Source organism: Dermochelys coriacea, chromosome 5 (assembly GCF_009764565.3).
Source record: "Dermochelys coriacea isolate rDerCor1 chromosome 5, rDerCor1.pri.v4, whole genome shotgun sequence".
Classification (NCBI taxonomy): domain Eukaryota; kingdom Metazoa; phylum Chordata; order Testudines; family Dermochelyidae; genus Dermochelys; species Dermochelys coriacea.
Window position 1 is genome coordinate 69,577,803 of NC_050072.1, and position 18,769 is coordinate 69,596,571.

Genomic DNA, 18,769 nt, shown 5'->3' on the forward strand with positions numbered 1-18,769 from the left:
ACTAAGGCCACTCACCCCAGTCTCTAGCGTGCAAGTCACTCCCAGACAAATACCAGAGTGCTATGCCCAGCCATTCTTGAATTACAGATGGGATATTCAGGTGTCACCCTTAGTTCTAGACTTACACCCCAGAAATGTGCATCTTACACTGTTGAAGATCCCCCAAACAGAGTAAGCTCATTAATTAGTTTGTGATTCCTTCACAGGGTATGAACATGCACCAACCTTTTTAACATGAGTAGATTCCTCAAACTTCAGTCAAAAGCACACTTGCTTAGATAAAACATTAAAATAAAAGTTTATTAACTACAAAAAGATAGATTTTAAGTGAATATAAGTGATATAGGCATAGAATTGGTTAAATATAAAATTAAAGATAAAATTGCAGCTTAATTCCTAAACTTTATCAAGCTAAATCAAATTTGAAGCAATAAGATTTTTCTTACACAAAAGCCTACAAACAGTCTGTGCTAAACGCAAAGTTTTCCAGTTATGACCACTCCCCCTAGTTCAATGATATATCTGTCTTCTAAATGATCTTGTTGCCTTCAGTATATGTGGTGGAGGAGATGTGGCCTGATGTCACTGTCCCTAGGGGGTAGAAAAAAACCCTTGTTGTGTCATAGGGTTAGACAGCCCTGCAGTCAATCCTTCATATGAAATGGACTTTCTTGCTTACACCTTTTGCGTACATGAGGCTTGACATGCAAGTCCTGTGTTCACAGTTCCTTCGTTATTTCTAAGGAGCTGATCTGTGGGCATTTCCGAGACTCACATTTTTCAATCACAAATTTATAGCAGAATCTCATAACTTCATATACCATGATGATACATTTCAATAGGACACTAATTGTCAACAGATTAGGACTTTTACAAGGCATACTTAGAACAAATATATATCATAACCATATACAAGTGGTGAATATGGTGGTACAAGTTGTTATTTTGAGGTACAGTATGTCACAGCCTGTCATGAGAAAGGGGTGTTTAGAGTGGAGTGGAGCTCCACTATGCCTATCCACCACTAGTTTAAGGCCAGCAAGGGATTTTATGCCACTGCCATAAGTAAGAACAGCTCCAATTTATGTCAGGGCTGGAGTGCAAAGGATCAGGGAGCTGCAACCAGCTGCTTGATGTTCCCCCACCTTCCCTGCATCAAGCTAAGCTCTGGAGCAGAAAAGAATTCAGCCCTCTGATTAATCTACATTCTCAACTGTTATTTTAGCAAATGAAAAGGCTAATTTTGGGGTTTTAAAATGACACTTCTGATTCTGGAGTATAATTCTGAAAGAAGGAGTAGATCCCACAGAAGCAGAATCACAGATTAAACAGGGACCTGATTATACTGTTTATGCATTTGATAGAAAAGCTGAATTTTTACTGATGAGTTTATTTTCACTGTAAACTTGAAGCTTCCTAGTTTTGTTTGTTCGTTTAATATAACAAACTCTGTGATGAGTCCATGTGCAATCTCAGCCACCAGGGAGCACTATATGCTGCACTACTACAGTTTCATATTAGAAGAAATAGTCAGTGAAATGTACATATTTTCAACTCCTTAGAGAGAGAAGGGAGTTGCTCTGCAATCTTATAGACTGAAGCATTAACAGAACATTTAGAATTGAAAAGCTGTTTTTTTTTTGTTTTTTTTTGTTTTGTTTTTTTACAGGATGTTATTAGTCCATAAAACAATTACAAAGAAAAAAAAATATATGTATACAAATTATAAAGGAAAGTCTACAGAATTATGACTTGCTTAAAGTAAACCATAAATCAGCACATATTTGCCACCTACTATCACTCTGTTTTCAGACAACCCCATGGCATCAAATGATTTTGAACCTTTTCCTTCAGATTTCTAAACTGTAAATTAATACCATACAACTGTGACACAGTTTAAAACTCACAACCTACTGTCCTGTCCCATAGCAGATGAGGTTTTTGCATTAGGGGGTTAGAAAACGTAGGGCTTGGGGTTTTTTAGTAACCTAGCAGCTTTTTGAAAGCTGTGCTACCAATACTTATCATCATTGAATATTACAGTATTTCCATTAAGTAAATATTCTGTGTCATCTAGTTTTCAGTCTCACAATTCATTTCTAGTTTCAAGATTCTAGAGAAGGAATACTTTGTGGCAAATTCAGTTTCTTTTTGTTATAGTTAGAGCTGAAATTTTTTTAATTTGCTGCAAAATACCAATTCAAAAAACTGAAACTTTCTGCAGGAACGGGTCAGTACATTTCTCAACTGTAAAAAATGCTGAAAAAAGTTTTGAAGTTGTCAAAACAGAGTGTTTTGACATTTCCTAAAATGAAAGCTTTTGAGTTCCCAGTTCAAAACAATATTTGGAAATTTAAAATTACAGTTAAAAAAAACAATATAAATAGTTGAGATTTGAAATCTCAAAAGAAATAAATTTCACTCTTCATCTCATTTTCTGCTCGGCTTTAGTGATAATACATTATAAGTGAAGATAAAGACAAAACTTCAAATTACAACTTAAACCAGCATACTATTTACAGGCAATGTTTAAAAAAAAAAAAAAAAAAAAAAAAAGGTTCTTCTACCTTCTGTATTTTCGTAAGAATTTTGCTACACAGCAATTCAATTCATTTCTGAAAATGTAATCTTCTGTTAGGGTCATTGCAGAATACTCATTTCTGAGTACAGTGTCCCTAATAGGGGGTTATAATTTCAGAAATTAGTTCAGAAATGAGTATTCTACAAGGACCCTAATAAAAAATTATAATTTCAGAAATAAGTTGAATTGTTGTGTAGCAAAATCCTTGTTATGAAAATTCCCTAAAGCAAATAGTTAGGATGTCACAAATCAAGGACTATGACTTCAGGTGAGAAATATGAAAATACAGTGGGTAAAGACAGATGCCATAATTAAAATAAAACAGGTACACAGAGGGTCAAATTACACAAGAAACTGCATAACCGTATATTTACAGTGATTATGTGAATAGCAGCTAGTTCCACTCTTCAGCAGCCACAAATACATAAAATAACCTGGTATGCACAACTGCAGTTATTACTTATTGAAATCTACACATGCTGTTATGCACAAATCGTGGGTCTTCACATCTGGCAGAGATTGTTTTTCTGCCTTTCCTGGAGTACCACTAAATCTAACTAAGCAAAAAACCAGCCTTTTCAAAAGAAAAAAAAATTTCTTCGCCAATGTATTCTGTATTATTTCTCCTGATCTCTGGAAACTTATAGTACTATAAATTTTGGTTTTGTTTTAATATTTTCAGGCACTTTGAGCCAATATTATTTTACCATCGTTTTAGTCTCTCTTGTACTGAAAAATGCCATTTTTACACCATGAAGCTTTCCATGTTGTTCTGGGCTACCTTTGGCAATCACATTAATTTTTGCTGTGCCCCATACTTCTCTGCAAATACAAAGTATTCTTTCGTGTCTATCATTCACCATAGAGTATAGCTCATTTTTCATTAGATATCACACACAGACAGCCATTCTGCTTTAGTATCTGTACTATCAAAAAGAAAAGGAGTACTTGTGGCACCTTAGAGACTAACAAATTTATTAGAGCATAAGCTTTCGTGAGCTACAGCTCACTTCATCGGATGCAAGCTTATGCTCTAATAAATTTGTTAGTCTCTAAGGTGCCACAAGTACTCCTTTTCTTTTTGAGAATACAGACTAACACGGCTGCTACTCTGAAACCTGTACTATCAAACTATCTAATTGAGGTTAAAGATCAACTGGTTAAGAACCATTTAAAACAAACAACTTTTTGTTTAAATTTTTGTTAAAATTTTTTAAACACTTACAGCTCACCTACATACATGACACTCATTTGCTCTAACCTATTGCTTTCAGCAGTTGCTGGCTTTGATGGTAACAACTTGTCACTTCAGAAATGGCCTCCAATATCTAGGTCACAAAAGACCCTGTATTACTCTTCAATAAATTACTTGCACAGTTATAGCTTCCCTTTTATCATCTAAAGAACATTGTCTACTGGAACCTGATTGAGAAATGGTTTCACATTTCCAGATTAGACTACTAAATTGTTGTACTGGCAAGCATTTCTGATCAGGCATTACAAAAACTACACATCTGAAAGTTCAGAGCAAGTGGCACTGACTTCCTATTAAACAATGTATTGGTAAGAGTGTAATTATTGCATAAGATTTTGCATGGCCTTGACCTGTTCTTATCTATCTAACTATCTGACGCCTGAACATATTTTATAAGAAATCTATTTCTAGACTGAAGCAGTTAAAAAAAAAAAAAAAGTCTGTAGGGTAGATCATGGAACAAGTGCAAAACCATGCACTTACCTGGAGTGGTATTAGATATGCTATCCTCCAAGGGGATTAATCAGTACATACCAAAAGAGTTTTGACATTCAGTTTGTCAGTCAACAGCTGTGTTATCTATAGAGAACTGAAAAATCTCAAAAATTGGGGAGAAGTTGTTTTAGCAACTTCAAAAAAAGTTTTTAGAAATAGCATTAAGAACTAAAATCTAGAGAAAATATTGATGCTGAAAAGTTGGAAACAGGATAACAAAGGACAGCATGAGCATTTTTAAAAACTTCATATATTTCAACATGTACTTACTAATTTGTTTTCCTGCATGTATATTCTTTGCAACTTCAGACATCCTTTAGCTATAATGATCATTCCTTCATCTGAGATCTTGTAACACTGGCCAAAATGAATGTCTTTCAGTTCTCTGCACTTTGAGCCCAGCTGCAAGTAAGTAAATTAATGTTAATACTTAAAGAAAAACAGCAAACATACAAGAATATGAACTTATTTGTAGCAAGTTTTTGAAGCATATGCTCATCTGCAAGATACTTTCTCTTGTTTGTGAATAATACTAGTGTGATAGTTGTGTTCCTATAGTATGATGAAATTAAAGAACCTATAACAAGTTTACAACATGGCCTAGGAAAATCAGATTTCTAACAGGACAACTTTGAGCAGCCCAGGATGATTGTGCCCTACACCAGTTCCAACACATTTGTTTTAATACACAATTGTGTTGTAAATACCAGTTTATAATATATCTTAATTTTAATCCTCCTTAAATTTTGAGGGGCACACCTAATAAGAATAAAAGCAGTCAGAATCAAATAACTTTATCTTTCATTCTGCAAGTTAGATACTCAAATCTTAGTTCCAAATGGCAGCCAAGCCTTGAAAAACTCAGGCACAACAGCCAAAAATTTATAATATAATGAATCTCCAGATTGACACATTAGAGATAATTTAATCAATTGACAAGTAATTTTAAAAGCTAGGTACCAAAGTAACCACTGGAAAAAAAAGAAGATTGTGGGTTTATAAGCAGCAGTTGGGAAAAAGAGCAACTAACTGCAGACCTAGCAACCAATGGCAAATAAAAACAACTTTCTGAAAGCCAAGACGACGTCAAAAAGTTCAGAGGTAACAAGCAGTTTTTCCAGAGCCCCCTTCATTGACTTGAAACTTGGTTCAATATACTATCATGTAGACCCTTGTAAAGAAAACTGAGAAGCAACAGCCATACTTACACTTGAAGTAAGTAAATAAATGTATTTGATCCTAAACTGATTTTCAGAGTAATCAGGTAAGTTGAAGAAAACTGTACAACATTATTTTAGAGTATTCTCTTATACCTTTTTTCTTTTAATTGTAGTTTCCCTCATGGATGAAAACGAGACAAACAGTATTAAATAACCCAGATAACGCACTTGTATTTCCTGCATGACAAGCCAAAAAACACTCGCATTGATTCATTTGTTTTCTAAGAGGACACGTGGAAGAATCTGAACAAAACTCTTGTTCATTTGTTTTAGAAGCTCCTGAGATATGGAAGGAAAGAAGCTGTTCAGTGCCATTCAGGACTGCACCTACAATGTGTCTATATATTTTATATATATGCAGTAGTGCCGCTATTAAGGTTGAGATCAGTTTTTCCTCTTTAATAAGGATTCGACTTCTTTATTTCATACACACAATAAAGTACATCTTCCCCAAACTTGTAGCACTTTGAGCTGTGGACAAAAAAAATGTGGGAATTTTAAAATAAAATCTGTTAATTTTTTAAAATGTGAGAAACATTGTAAAAAATCTGGCTTGCTGTCCTTCAATTCAGTTAAGTCATTAGCCGCATTCAGCCAGTGTATATATTTAAAAAACTAGGTTGTAATTAGGAACCTTAACACCTGTAGCAAATTCCGGAAATTTTATTACAAGTCTCCTGATATTTAATATTTTACTTAAAGCCACAGCTTCTGGAGCTGAGAATTTCAGCTCTCATTTAGAAAACAAGCCTTAAGCCCTTATAGTTACAGAGAAAAGCCTGAAAAAATGTGACTCATGTATCCTGAAGGCTCAGAAAACAAAAAGGCCAATAAAAAGAAACTAAACATTTATTTTTTAAAAGCTCATGATTTAAGACAAACTAATGATTTTTTGTGGACTGATGCATTATTTAACATTTGATGTTGATATACTGTTCTAATTATTTCTTCTAATATTCCCCATTATTTTTCATGTACTAAAAATAGTCACCATTTACCATAACTTAAAATTAGGCCAACATTACTCAATGAGATTTAAACTAATCTGGAGAGAAGAGACCAACAGTTTGGAGAACATCTTTGCCCAACTGTAAATTCCATTTGATTTCATGAACACCAAGTATACTTGTAACAATCAGTGCAGATTAGAACCTGCATTTTCTGGCAAAAAAAGAAAACCCACACTGTAGAAATAGTTCTCCTACTGGTTTTTGAATGTTATGATTCCTGATGTCAGATGTGTGTCCATTTATTCTTTTGCGTAGAGACTGTCCACTTTGGCCAATGTACATGGCAGAGGGGCATTACTGGCACATATCACATTGGTAGATGTGCAGATGAACGAGCCCTTGATGGTGTGGCTGATGTGGTTAGGTCCTATGATGGTGTCCCTTGAATAGATATGTGGACAGAGTTGGCCCCAGGGTTTGTAGCAGGGTTTGGTTCCTGCATTGGTGTTTTTGTTGTGTGGTGTGTGGTTGCTGGTGAGCATTTGCTTCAGGTTGGGGGGCTGTCTGTAAGCAAGGACTGGCCTGTCTCCTAAGATCTGTGAAAGTGATGGGTCATCCTTCAGGATAGGTTGCAGATCCTTGATGATGTGCTGGAGAGGTTTTAGTTGGGGACTGTAGGTGACGGTGATGGCTAGTGGCGTTCTGTCTCTATGCAAAAGAATAAATTGACACAAATCTGACATCAGGAATCATAACATTCAAAACCCAGTAGGAGAATACTTCAATCTCTCTGGTCACTCAATAACAGACCTACAAGTGGCAATTCTTCAACAAAAAAATCCTTCAAAAACAGACTACAACATGAAGCTGCAGAACTGGAATTAATTTGCAAACTGGATACCATCAGATTAGGCCTGAATTGAAACTGGGAGTGGTTGGGTCATTACAAAACCTAAACTTAATTTCCCCAATATTAATATCTTCCAACTGTTACTCTCACCTTCTTGCCAACTGTCTGTAATGGACCTCTCTCTTACCACTTCAAAAGTTATTTTTCCTCTCTTAGTATCCTACTGTTGACTTATCTTGTTAGACTGACCTCACGCTTGGTAAAGCAACCCCCATCCTTTCACGTATTTATACCTGATCCTATATTTTCACTCCATGCATCTGATGAAGTGGGTTCTAAGCCCGAAAGCTTATGCCCAAATAAATTTGATAGTCTCCAAGTACCACAGGGACTCCTCGTTACTTTTGCTCATACAGACTAACACAGCTACCACTCTGATATAGGTTTTTGTTCTTTTGCCTATATTTGTCGGTCTCCTGTGCTGTACAAGTATGAAGTGCACGTTTTCTTTTCTAAGTGCCTTCTTTTCCAAGACTTGGCAGAACTCCCTCTCTAGCTGGGCACTCCCCAATCTATTCTGTTTGGTGCCCACCTCATTGGGCCTGTGCGCTTTTTTTAAACACTCCTAAGTCTGAACAGAGTCCAGGCACCATCCTTGGCTTAGGGCCTCTAGGCACACTCAGGTTACAGATCCTCTGCATAGCACCACCTCCTGAGAACTGAGACTCCGCAGTCCAAATGCTTAGGTTGCAGAACCAGTGTTGATCCCTTCAGCTCTCCCCACTGCACTTAAGCACATCCTCTCCCAGCAATATATACACTCTGGATTTACAATTTTACACTTCCAAATCACACAATAGTGAAAGTCAGCAAGCACACAGATTTTGCACTGTAGTCTAAGAATATAAGTAGCTTTACTTAGGTAGCATGAGAAATACATGGAGCTACACAAAATAACACATACATATATTCATGCACGTCCCAGCCTCAGGTTCATCACCACTCTGGAAATCTCTTTGGGCTTGGGGAAAAAAAAAGAGTCCTCTGGGGCACTCCTTTCTCCAGCAACTCATGGCTTTGCTTCAGAAGCGCAAAGTTTTCTAGGTCAGTTAGCTTTCTTTGACCTTGGCTGTCCTGCAATTAAACCAGATCTCTTCTCCTACCAGGGAAAATATGCCCATCTCTTCCTCTCTCCTGCTAATAGCTTCTTGAATGTCTCTGAAAGTCTCAAGTTTATATATTACCCCACCAACACCAGGTTGTTTCTTTGTGCTGCTCCTGGTGATTTCCCACTCTCTTTGTTCACCAACCCCCTTCAGGGAAACTTGGTCAAACTTGGTGCAGCCGATGAAGTGAGCTGTAGCTCATGAAAGCTTATGCTCTAATAAATTTGTAAGTCTCTAAGGTGCCACAAGTACTCCTTTTCTTTTTTTGGTCAAACTAGTTTCCCCGCTAAAGAAACCTCATTAGCATATCTATTGTTTGGTCAGAGCACAGTCATTATGGTTAACAATTCTCCATTGTCCTGGTCTGGTAGATTTGTACTACAGCCCCTACCAGCAAATGGTGGATTCCATAACCAGAAAAAGGCCCCCCTTAATACAACAAAAATACCATAAAAGCAATCTGAACTCATAAATTGTAAATATATACGTTTTCCAAATCATCACACCATCTATAATGCAGTCCTCAAACAGTTAAACAATAATTCAGAATGCACACAAGGATAGAGCTCAGGGGAGAGCATTCATTAGCTACTGGGGAGGCATGAAGAAAAGGAGCACTTGTGGCATCTTAGAGACTAAAATTTATTTGAGCATAAGCTTTCCTGAGCTACATCTCACTTCATCGGATGCATGCCATGGAGGCATGGGGGATTTCAGCACTAGTCTCAGAGCTGAAGGCAGTTGGACTACAGGATCCAAGCAGACAGGGAATCTGCAACCTGAAAGTCTGCCAGAAAAACCAGAACTGCACAAGTGTCTGGATACTACACAGACTAAGGTGGCTTGAGAGCACAGGGAATCCAAAGGATTGGTCCAGTACAGTAGACTGGTGATATCCACAAGTGGGAACGCTGCCTGGGCTGTAAAAGAAAGATTCTAGGCTCCCTCTCTATGATGGTTGCCATAAGCACTCTCTCTATGGCAGGGGTGGCCAACCTGAGCCTGAGAAGGAGCCAGAATTTGCCAATGAACATTGTCAAAGAGCCATAGTAATAGGTTAGCAGCCCCTCATCTGCTATCTCCATCCAGCCTCTAGCACCTACCATCCAACAGCAGCCCTGCCAATCAGCACCTCCTCATCCCTCCCCACGCCTCCTGCCTGCCACAATGAGCCGTTTTGCAGTGCATAGGAGGCTCTTGTTGGGAAGGGGGAAAAGCGAGGGCATGGCAGGCTCGGGGGAAGGGGCGGAGTGGTGGCAGGACCTAGGGCAGAGCTGGGGGTTGAACAGTGAGCACCCCACAGCACATTGGAAAGTTAGCATCTGTAGCTCCAGCCTCGTAGTCAGCACCTATGCAGGAGCCGCATATTAAGCTCTGAAGAGCCGCATGCGGCTCCAGAGCCACAGGTTGGCCACCCCTGCTCTACAGTTATAATCCTAAAGAATCCAATCAGGAGTCATCCAATTGGAATGTAACCTGCAAAATTGTCCCCCAAATCCACCAATGACCACAGACTTGTACCTATGTCTGAAGTCACTCTGGGAAATGCTCTATCCATCTTTTCCTGGGTGCCGGAGCTTGGAAGTATCAACTACAGATCACAAGCCAAAGGCCCCCGCACTCCTCCAGCCAGGGAACAGGGCAGCCCCAACCCCGCTTCTACCATGCAATGGGATAGGAGACGATGCAGCACTTGGCAAGCTCCACCAATACCAGTAACATGGGCACCATTGTGCTGGAGTTAAGGAGAGTAAAGATAGATCCCACAACACACACTGTTCTGATAAAAATCTGAATTCAATTGCCCTGTCTTCCAGATCTTCTCCAATCTGTTTGCAAAGGAGATTTCCACCATTGTTCCATGATGTGAACTTCCATCTCCCTTCTCACATCCTTTGATTAGAATTGATATAGTAATGATGTTGAGATTAAAATCATCAGGATACCTCACTGAGGGGAACAAGAGAGCTCTAAAATAATAAGAACTATTGTTTCAGGTCTCTGCAAACACAGATCAATATTGCTGCATTGGTTACACTCAAAATTAAAGCTTAGATTCTTGGGCACAACCTGGCAGCTTAAGAGAGGTGCCAATATACTGTACTGCCATGTACTTAAAGGAAGACCAGAGGTCAAATTGGGGAAGGGTTAGGAAAGAGCATCTAGAGCTAAGGACTTTTGTAATTTTGCCTGGCAAAAAAGTCTGCAGCTAGATAGCCAAATCTCTACCAACAGAGAAAGAGACAAAAAAAGTCAGTGTTGTGCAGGCGCCATTTCAACAGGTCACTTTTTGTCTGCTATCAAAAAAAGACCTTTCTTATGAAAGTTCCCAAATGGAGGGAAGAGTTTCTCTAACAAACATAAGCTTTCATGAGCTACAGCTCACTTCATCGGATGTAGCTCACGAAAGCTTATGCTCAAATAAATTTGTTAGTCTCTAAGGTGCCACAAGTACTCCTTTTCTTTTTGCGAATACAGACTAACACAGCTGCTACTCTGAAATCTAACAAACATAGAACTGAATTTCCTCATATAGGGAAGGGGACTGCTTTCCTTGCCTGTTCACACAGACATGGCTATGATGTTGTCACTAATGATAGCATGGGGCAACCTTTTACTGAAATTATTGCCCAATAAGTTAATGAGGTTGCTCAGTGATCTAGACAATTGATACACTTGTGACATTCCTGTGGCGACCACTGATCCTCAACTAATCTGTCTGAGGAATCAAAGTCCACAGTCAAAAAGTCCATTTGTTGTGATAATCATTCTCTCTGGTTCCGAGATAAGTTGCCCACATCAGAACCTGAACTTAGCTTACTACCAGCTTCAGTATTTCATTAGTTCATGGGTGACCCATTTTGGTGGATAAATAAAATAAGACTATCTGCAGAGATTCTCATGAAACCTTGCCCAGATCACAATGTCTATGCAGAAGGCTGTCATTCCTGAAAAACTCTGACTGCACTCAGTCTGAGAAAATTAAAGCATAATGAATGGATGACTAAGAGATCACTTCAGGATACATATTTTGTGAAGTTTGTAATTCATAATCACTCCCAGTTGCAGGTGCAGGATGGAATGAGGTAGTGATAAGGGCTCCACTGTACTGAAGAAAAAGTGTAGCTATTTGGCTGTACACTATTACCTGATCTTTAATGGAAGTAGTCAAGAAATGGAAATTTTCTGGGGTGCAAGAATAACCAGTATTTTAATGCACATCTTTGTACAAAAGTGACCCTTTGCAAAGGAAATCCCTTTATGGGAAAATGTCTGTGACCAAAGGCAAAACCAGAGGTATCTGCTGCACTGTCTGCATTGGGGAAAACAGACAGACTGAGAAAAAGTTATCTCGGAGACAGATACATCAATTCTGTTAAGCATCTCCATTTTGCAACAAAACTTCCTAGTGTATTTGTTTTAACAAGTTGAACTTCTAGTTGCCAGATCACTAAAGTCCTGTCTACAATAAGAAAATGATCCACCACTAAAAATGGTTCATGGGCCACATTCTTCAAATCATGAATAGGCATTTGAGCATGGACAGCTACTACCATATCCCTAAAAAGAAAACGAGTACTTGTGGCACCTTAGAGACTAACCAATTTATTTGAGCATAAGCTTTCGTGAGCTACAGCTCACTTCATCGGATGCATTTAAAGCTTATGCTCAAATAAATTGGTTAGTCTCTAAGGTGCCACAAGTACTCTTCTTTTTGCAAATACAGACTAACACGGCTGCTACTCTGAATACTATATCCCTGAAATTTTCAAAAGTAACTAGCTACTTTAACTTTACCACTTCTGATTGCCTAACCTGAGGAACCTTAAAGGGGCCTTATTTTCATAGGCTAAGTACTCCATATTTCAGAACAGGCCACTCTGTCACATGGACAAGCAAAAAAAAAAGGGGGGGGGGGGGAGAGGAGGGGAGGTAGAACATCCAAAAATCACTAGACACTTTTTAAAAACCTTGGCTTATAAAAACATTTCACCTCTTCTCTTTATATAAGAAGTTGTGTCAGTGGTCAGCCTGAACTGAACTGGGTTGCCACATACAACTGTAATTGGAAGGCTGAAAACGTATAGTACCCTTTTAAATAAGATTATACTCTCAGTTTTTATCCTAATTTACAGCTCATAGATGTGCAGCAAGATATATGCGTGCCTAAACTGAAGATGATTCAATAGTCACAGTGCCTGATGTACAGTTCATAATGAAAAATGCAAAAAACTCATGTAGGTATTACAATTCTGGAACAATCCAAAGAATTTCATTTTTCCCCACAGCCTCCATGTTAACCTATTAAATGTCAACGAGTGGCTAAATTACACAGTCACTGTGTAAGGAGGATTGTTTTCTCTCACTTCTTTTTGTAGGTTAATTGCTCCCACCAAAACAACATTATGCTACAAAACTGGAAACAGGTAATTCCATACGCTCAACTTTTAAAATTGGGCATGCACTGAAGGTACAAATAAATCATTATGATACTCAGTTGACTGACAATACATTATGTACTCATTTACTGATGCCTAACTCCCTCCTCAAAGTCAGCACACACCTCACTTCAGTGCTGCTTTTGAGCAACAGAGACATTGAGATTTAGGAGCTAAGGCAAAACAGTGGTCCAGGAACAGCTTGAATTGAAGGGTACACCAAAAACCCAGTAAAGCCAAAAATTCAAGATGACTTTCTTTGCTTAAGACTCCAGCATCAATCTGCCCAGTTACATAGACTCTGTCCCACATAGTAGCTGTGTATAAAAATTAGACATGCTTGTAGGTTCACTTGTTCGTTTTAATATCATATGTACAATATTATATGTACAATCAACATTTCTTAACAACTGCACTACTCAAAAATCCTGAAAATTCATTTCACTTGACTAAACCGGCCAGACTCCAGAATCTTTCCTGACACAGATGATATCACAAACATTAGTAGCACTGGAAACTTGAATTCATATAGTCTTTTAGGCATCTGTGATCTCAAAGTGTAGTTGGGGAAATAAACTTCTTTTGACAAGACCGGTGTGTTGTTTTTTATTGAATATTGACTTACTCCTCAACATTCAATTTTTCCATCTCTTTCAAAGGCCTGCTGATGCCTGGGTGAGCTTTGAAAAAAGTGATTGAATTTACATGATCTAGTCTGTATTTTTTATTATTAAAACAGTTGGTAATTGAATATAGGATCTGTGTTCCTTAATAATTCATCTGTTTCTGTTGTTTACCCTTATTGGAGAGGATATAATCAGAAAGGGGTACAGATAGAGTCATCCAGGAATTGTCCTTGCTCAGGCAAATAAGGCAAGTAGTACTGTGGAGATCTATAGAAAGAGTTGGGGGAGGGCTATTAAGAGGTGGAAGGAAATATGACAACACATTAATTTCCCAGAAAACTAAACTCCTCACCACCAACACAATAACCAGAAATTGTTGGAGGAGGGTATGGAGAACTGAGACAAAACTAGAAACTAGAGATGTTTCTTCCCTCATTGGTGTTTCCTATCCCTACACGCACTTCTAAACTCTGTGGTTTTTCTCTTCCTTGTCACCATTGGTGTATTATAAAAAGATGAAAATTTGTAACAATCTTGATTTTGAAAATATAAAACAAAATGAATAATCGTTCAAAAAAAAAAAAAAGGTTTTTGAAGACTTTAAGAGCAACCATGGGGGAAAACTTATTGGTCTAAAAGATTAACTTTTTCTAAACCATAACAAAACAGAGCAAAAGGTTACTTTTTTTTGTATTTTGCAAGGTATGTATTTACACTACACCAGACCCGGCACTCCAAGTAATATTTCTTTTATGCAAGGTCTTTACAGAAAATCCCCAGTTTCCTGGGCTCTTTATGTACTCCTTTAATAACAATCTTCATACAGCTGAAAAGGACTAGCCTGATTTTAGAAGAAAGTCTGTCATCACAACCTAATATCACTGCAAAAGACAGCATCAACTTTGGTATCTTTGACAAAAATTTAAGGTTACCTGTTTGAGTCCTTCATCAGTGAGCCTGTCTTGATTGCCTACATGTACTTTCTGAAGTAGGGGACACTGGGAGGCAACTGCAATGATAGATGTGTCTGAAAGTTGTTTACATCTGTAGGCAGTATACCTTAGAAGTCCAGGACATTTAAATGCTAACACACACACTCCTGTATCAGACACGTTGCGACAATCGGAAATATTGATTTCAGATATGTTCTGGCTTCTTGATGCAATTTTTTCCAGTAATTCATCAGTGACCTGTCAACAAAATTCAAATTCTCAATTTAATATTCTCATAGTCATCTGATTCTTTAGATTAAAAACATGTATCTAGAGAGAGTAATGAAGGAGATATAATATGTGAATACACGAGTACTATGACTTGGTAGCAGGAAGCATTTGCACAAAGGACGGGAAGAAAAAGTTCTGTTTTTTAACAGATTCCAAGCATGGATTACTGTAATCACCTTAACAGTTACCTTGTACGAGTCCTGTCCCAATCCCTGATGACAATTAAAGCTACAGTTTTAAATGGCCTGCTCACACCCTCAACAGGGGACCACCATCTTTCCTGGGGAAAAAACTAAGTACTTGTCTACACTTGAAACATTACAGCTACATCACTAACTCTTCAGCATATACACTCAGTCCAGCAATGGGAGGGGTTCTCCCATCAGTATAGAAGAATTCTTCTGTCAACCTAGCACGGTCTATGTTGATGGTTAGGTCATCTTAATGACATTGCTCAGGGATTGGGATTTTTCACACCCTTGCGTGATGCAGGTTAACTTCCAAGTGTAGACCTGGCCTTAATCTCACTCCTTCTGTGATACTTTTCTATGAACACAGCAGAGAACTATTGTGCTCGTGCTTCTTGGAATTACTCGATATTGCTCTTCACTTCAGAAGCTATGTATTGGATAGCTTTTGGCAGCCATCCAATTGCTGTTACCATCTCAACATTACAGTAATGTCAGTGATACCCAGTTTTTTAATGACAGCAGCTTGGAGAGTCTGATGATAACTGGGAATCCAATATGTTGACGGGGGGGTGGGGGGGGAAACAGGAATAGAAAGACTCTTAAAAAATAATGTTCTCACTTTAAAAAAAAAATTGATTTTTTTAAAAATGTCAGTTAGCCCACCCTCAGTCATCATTAACCAGGAATTGTTATACAATGCCTTTCACAGTAGTTCCTTTGTAACAGCACTCATCTCCTTGGCACCTAAACACATTTCATCAATTAAAACCAATAATATATTAGCATAATATAAGTCTTTTAAAGTAGAAATGACAGCCAAATTCCAGCTGTTTAACCCTCTGAATTAATTAAAAGCTTTACCATATTGGACAGAGTACAGTACAAAACCTATCCAAATGGAGACAGAAAATTCCTAACAACAAGGAAGAAAAGTTTACTTTTAAAAATAGAGGTAAAGCAAACCCAGCTAAATTGAAAAAATTGCTCATCACTCAACACTTACACTGGATGAGATCTTGGTTTTGCTATGGGCAGATAAAAATAAAAACTTTTTGCCTCCATTTCTTGTACAGTACAGGAACAAACATTGAGACCGTTAATGGTCCTCAAGCCTCAACCCTTATTATTTAATCAGCCAATGGCTATTTGTAAAACCATAGTGACTTCTAAACACACACACCCCACCCATAAGAATATGGAGAATATGACTGTGCATTTTAAAAAACTGGTTTATTATCCTATTAAATAATCAACCAAGTGGACTAGTGGTCAAGTATCATACTTGGAAACTCAACAAGGAGCCTCCTACATCAGAGCATTAGACTAACGGTCCTAGGGCAGACCATAAGACCAATACCTCCACTTTATCAGAAGTAAGGCTAAGCCCTGACCTCAGTCTAAAGCAGGGGTGGGCAAACTACATGAGCCGTTTTAAGCCAACCCGCCAGTTCCCGCAGGGGAGCGGGGTCTGCAGCTTGGCCCCGCTCTGGCACTCCGCCTGGGCATTGGGTCGGGGGCCACACCACGCGGTTCAGCCCCACTCCAGCTGGGGTGCTGGGTCAGGAGCCGCACCATGGGCTCCTGAAAGCCACAGCTTGGCCCCGGTACAGCTCCTACATGCTCCAATGGCCCCCTCCGGCACTCCAATGGGAGCTGCCAGGGCGGTGGCTGCAGATGGGGCAGCGTTCAGAGCTGCCTGGCCGTGCCTCCATGTAGGAGCTTGAGGAGGGACATACCACTGCTTCAAGGAACCGCTTGAGGTAAGCGCCACTCAGAGCCTGCACCCGAGCCTCTCCCCACACCCCAATGCCCTGCCCCAGCCCCGATACCCTCTCGCTCTCCAAACCCCTCAGTCCCAGCCCAGAGCACCCTCCTACACCCCGAACTCCTCATCCCCCAACCCCGCCCCAGAGCCCGCACCCCCAACCAGAGCCCTCACTCCTGCCCGCACAACAACCCCACTTTTGTGAGCATTCATGGCCCGCCGTACAATTTATATTCCCCGATGTGGCTCTCAGGCCAAAAAGTTTGCCCACCCCGGTCTAAAGGAAGGGATCATCTGATCGTGACCAACGTATTACCTTCATATTTTCAATTTCCAGGGCTATCCCAAAAATAAACTACAGTGTGTAACCACTGTTTTGAGTGGATTCTCAAATCACTTTGATAATCACATAGGCTGTTACAGAATAAGAATCCAGCATTTAAAAATAACCATAAACAACTCCAACACCAGGCCCAATAAGATTCCTGTCACACACCGTAAGGAATCTAAGGGAGGAGCAAAATGGACTTTATGCTCTGAGAATCCTAGACGGGTTTAATTCTGGACTTGGTTCACCCAGGGGACACATGCAGACTCCATGTTTAAGTGGTGCACCCTCTACTGATGAAGAGGGTCATTTAAAAAACCACCCACAAAACGCCACAGATATGCCTCTCCCTTAGACTATGCTGAATCAAGTACCAGCTGGACAAAGATCACAAAAACTAGATCTAGTAGCAACCAATTCTCAACAACTTAAGCAAAGGCAGGCCTCTCCTCCAAGATGAGTTATTAGACCGTGGTAGTCTTATTTACATAAGTATACAATGAATAGATGACAGGTAACACACCACTTAATTTAAATAGAGCACACCTTCATTCTGTTCTAACAGACTTCAAAGTAAAGCAAAAGTGAATTTAGAAAATCTAAATTAAACATAATTCACTCATCTTCGGCTTCTAACAGGAAAAGTAAAGATGAAAAGTGAAGGAACAAATATCACCAACTACCAGCATATACTTCACAATTTCGATTTTAGTTTTAACAAATTTTGAATTGTCCAAATGTACTCAATTTTTCATAATTATGTCTTCATACCTGCTGACGATTACTGAGATCCAACTGCTTCCAGAACTGAAAGTCTAAACAGAGGTCACGCCAGTATTTACAAACTAATGATGCTGAAAGGCAGCGCTCATTCAAGGATAAATTGGAAAATATCTGTAAAAGAAGAAAAACTTGTCAGATATGGTAACCATAAATGAGAGACAGAATTAAATGATTTCCTTATTAGTTGATCATGAAAACCGTGTACAAGACAGACAGAAAAATATTCATATAGTTGTAATTTCCACTTGTTCCTATTCTTTGTCTCCGACTTGTTCAGTCAAGGATGAAAAACGGGACTAACAAAACAGTTTTGTTGAGATATTTATCACAGTCATATAAACCACATGGTATAGAGCATGGATTCTACTTAAACATTTAGTTCAGGCACAGCGTCACAGCTGATGTTCTGCACGTGCCTGAGACATGGCACACCTTTTAAACACTGTAACAATGCTTTATTAACAAACATGTTCATTAATTTTTTAAAAAGCATCCTTAGAGATCACATACAGGGATAGCCCAGAGGTTCAGCAATACAAATCACTGCAATGCAAGGGATCCAAGTGCAGGATTAGCATTTTATCCTTATCTCAATTCCCGAGGCTTTGAACGCTAGAGACACACCGTGATCTTCAAAGATGGAATGATCTGTGTCACTCTAGAGAGGGTATATAGGAGCAGAGGTGCTGTGAAAGGAGTCACACCCAGTCCTCTTTCAGAGATATGGCTGTAATGCGAAAAAAGAAGGTTGTGACTACAGATAAGACTGAAGAAAAAATGCTGAAAGCTTTCATAGCACTTGGAGACAATGAGTGGGAGATGAAAAGTCAGCCAAAAGTCATAGGTCCAAAATGAAGTGAAAGAAGTTGCTACCAGAGGGTTAGGAAAAAGGTACTA

The 18,769-nt window shown here is 38.9% G+C and overlaps 1 protein-coding gene across 10 annotated transcripts in view; it reads right to left on the bottom strand.

The window, feature by feature from the left end:
* The window catches only part of FBXL17 (F-box and leucine rich repeat protein 17), a 478,686-nt gene that overhangs the window by 452,905 nt on the left and 7,012 nt on the right, over window positions 1–18,769 (bottom strand). For all 10 annotated transcript variants that reach the window (XM_038401588.2, XM_038401589.2, XM_043515544.1 and 7 more), the window contains exons 2-4: window positions 17,861–17,983; window positions 14,515–14,772; window positions 4,602–4,733 (exon numbers count right to left, since the gene is read on the bottom strand). In XM_038401588.2, the coding sequence (XP_038257516.1) occupies window positions 4,602–4,733; window positions 14,515–14,772; window positions 17,861–17,983 (513 nt within the window). The remainder of the gene's footprint in view (window positions 1–4,601; window positions 4,734–14,514; window positions 14,773–17,860; window positions 17,984–18,769) is intronic.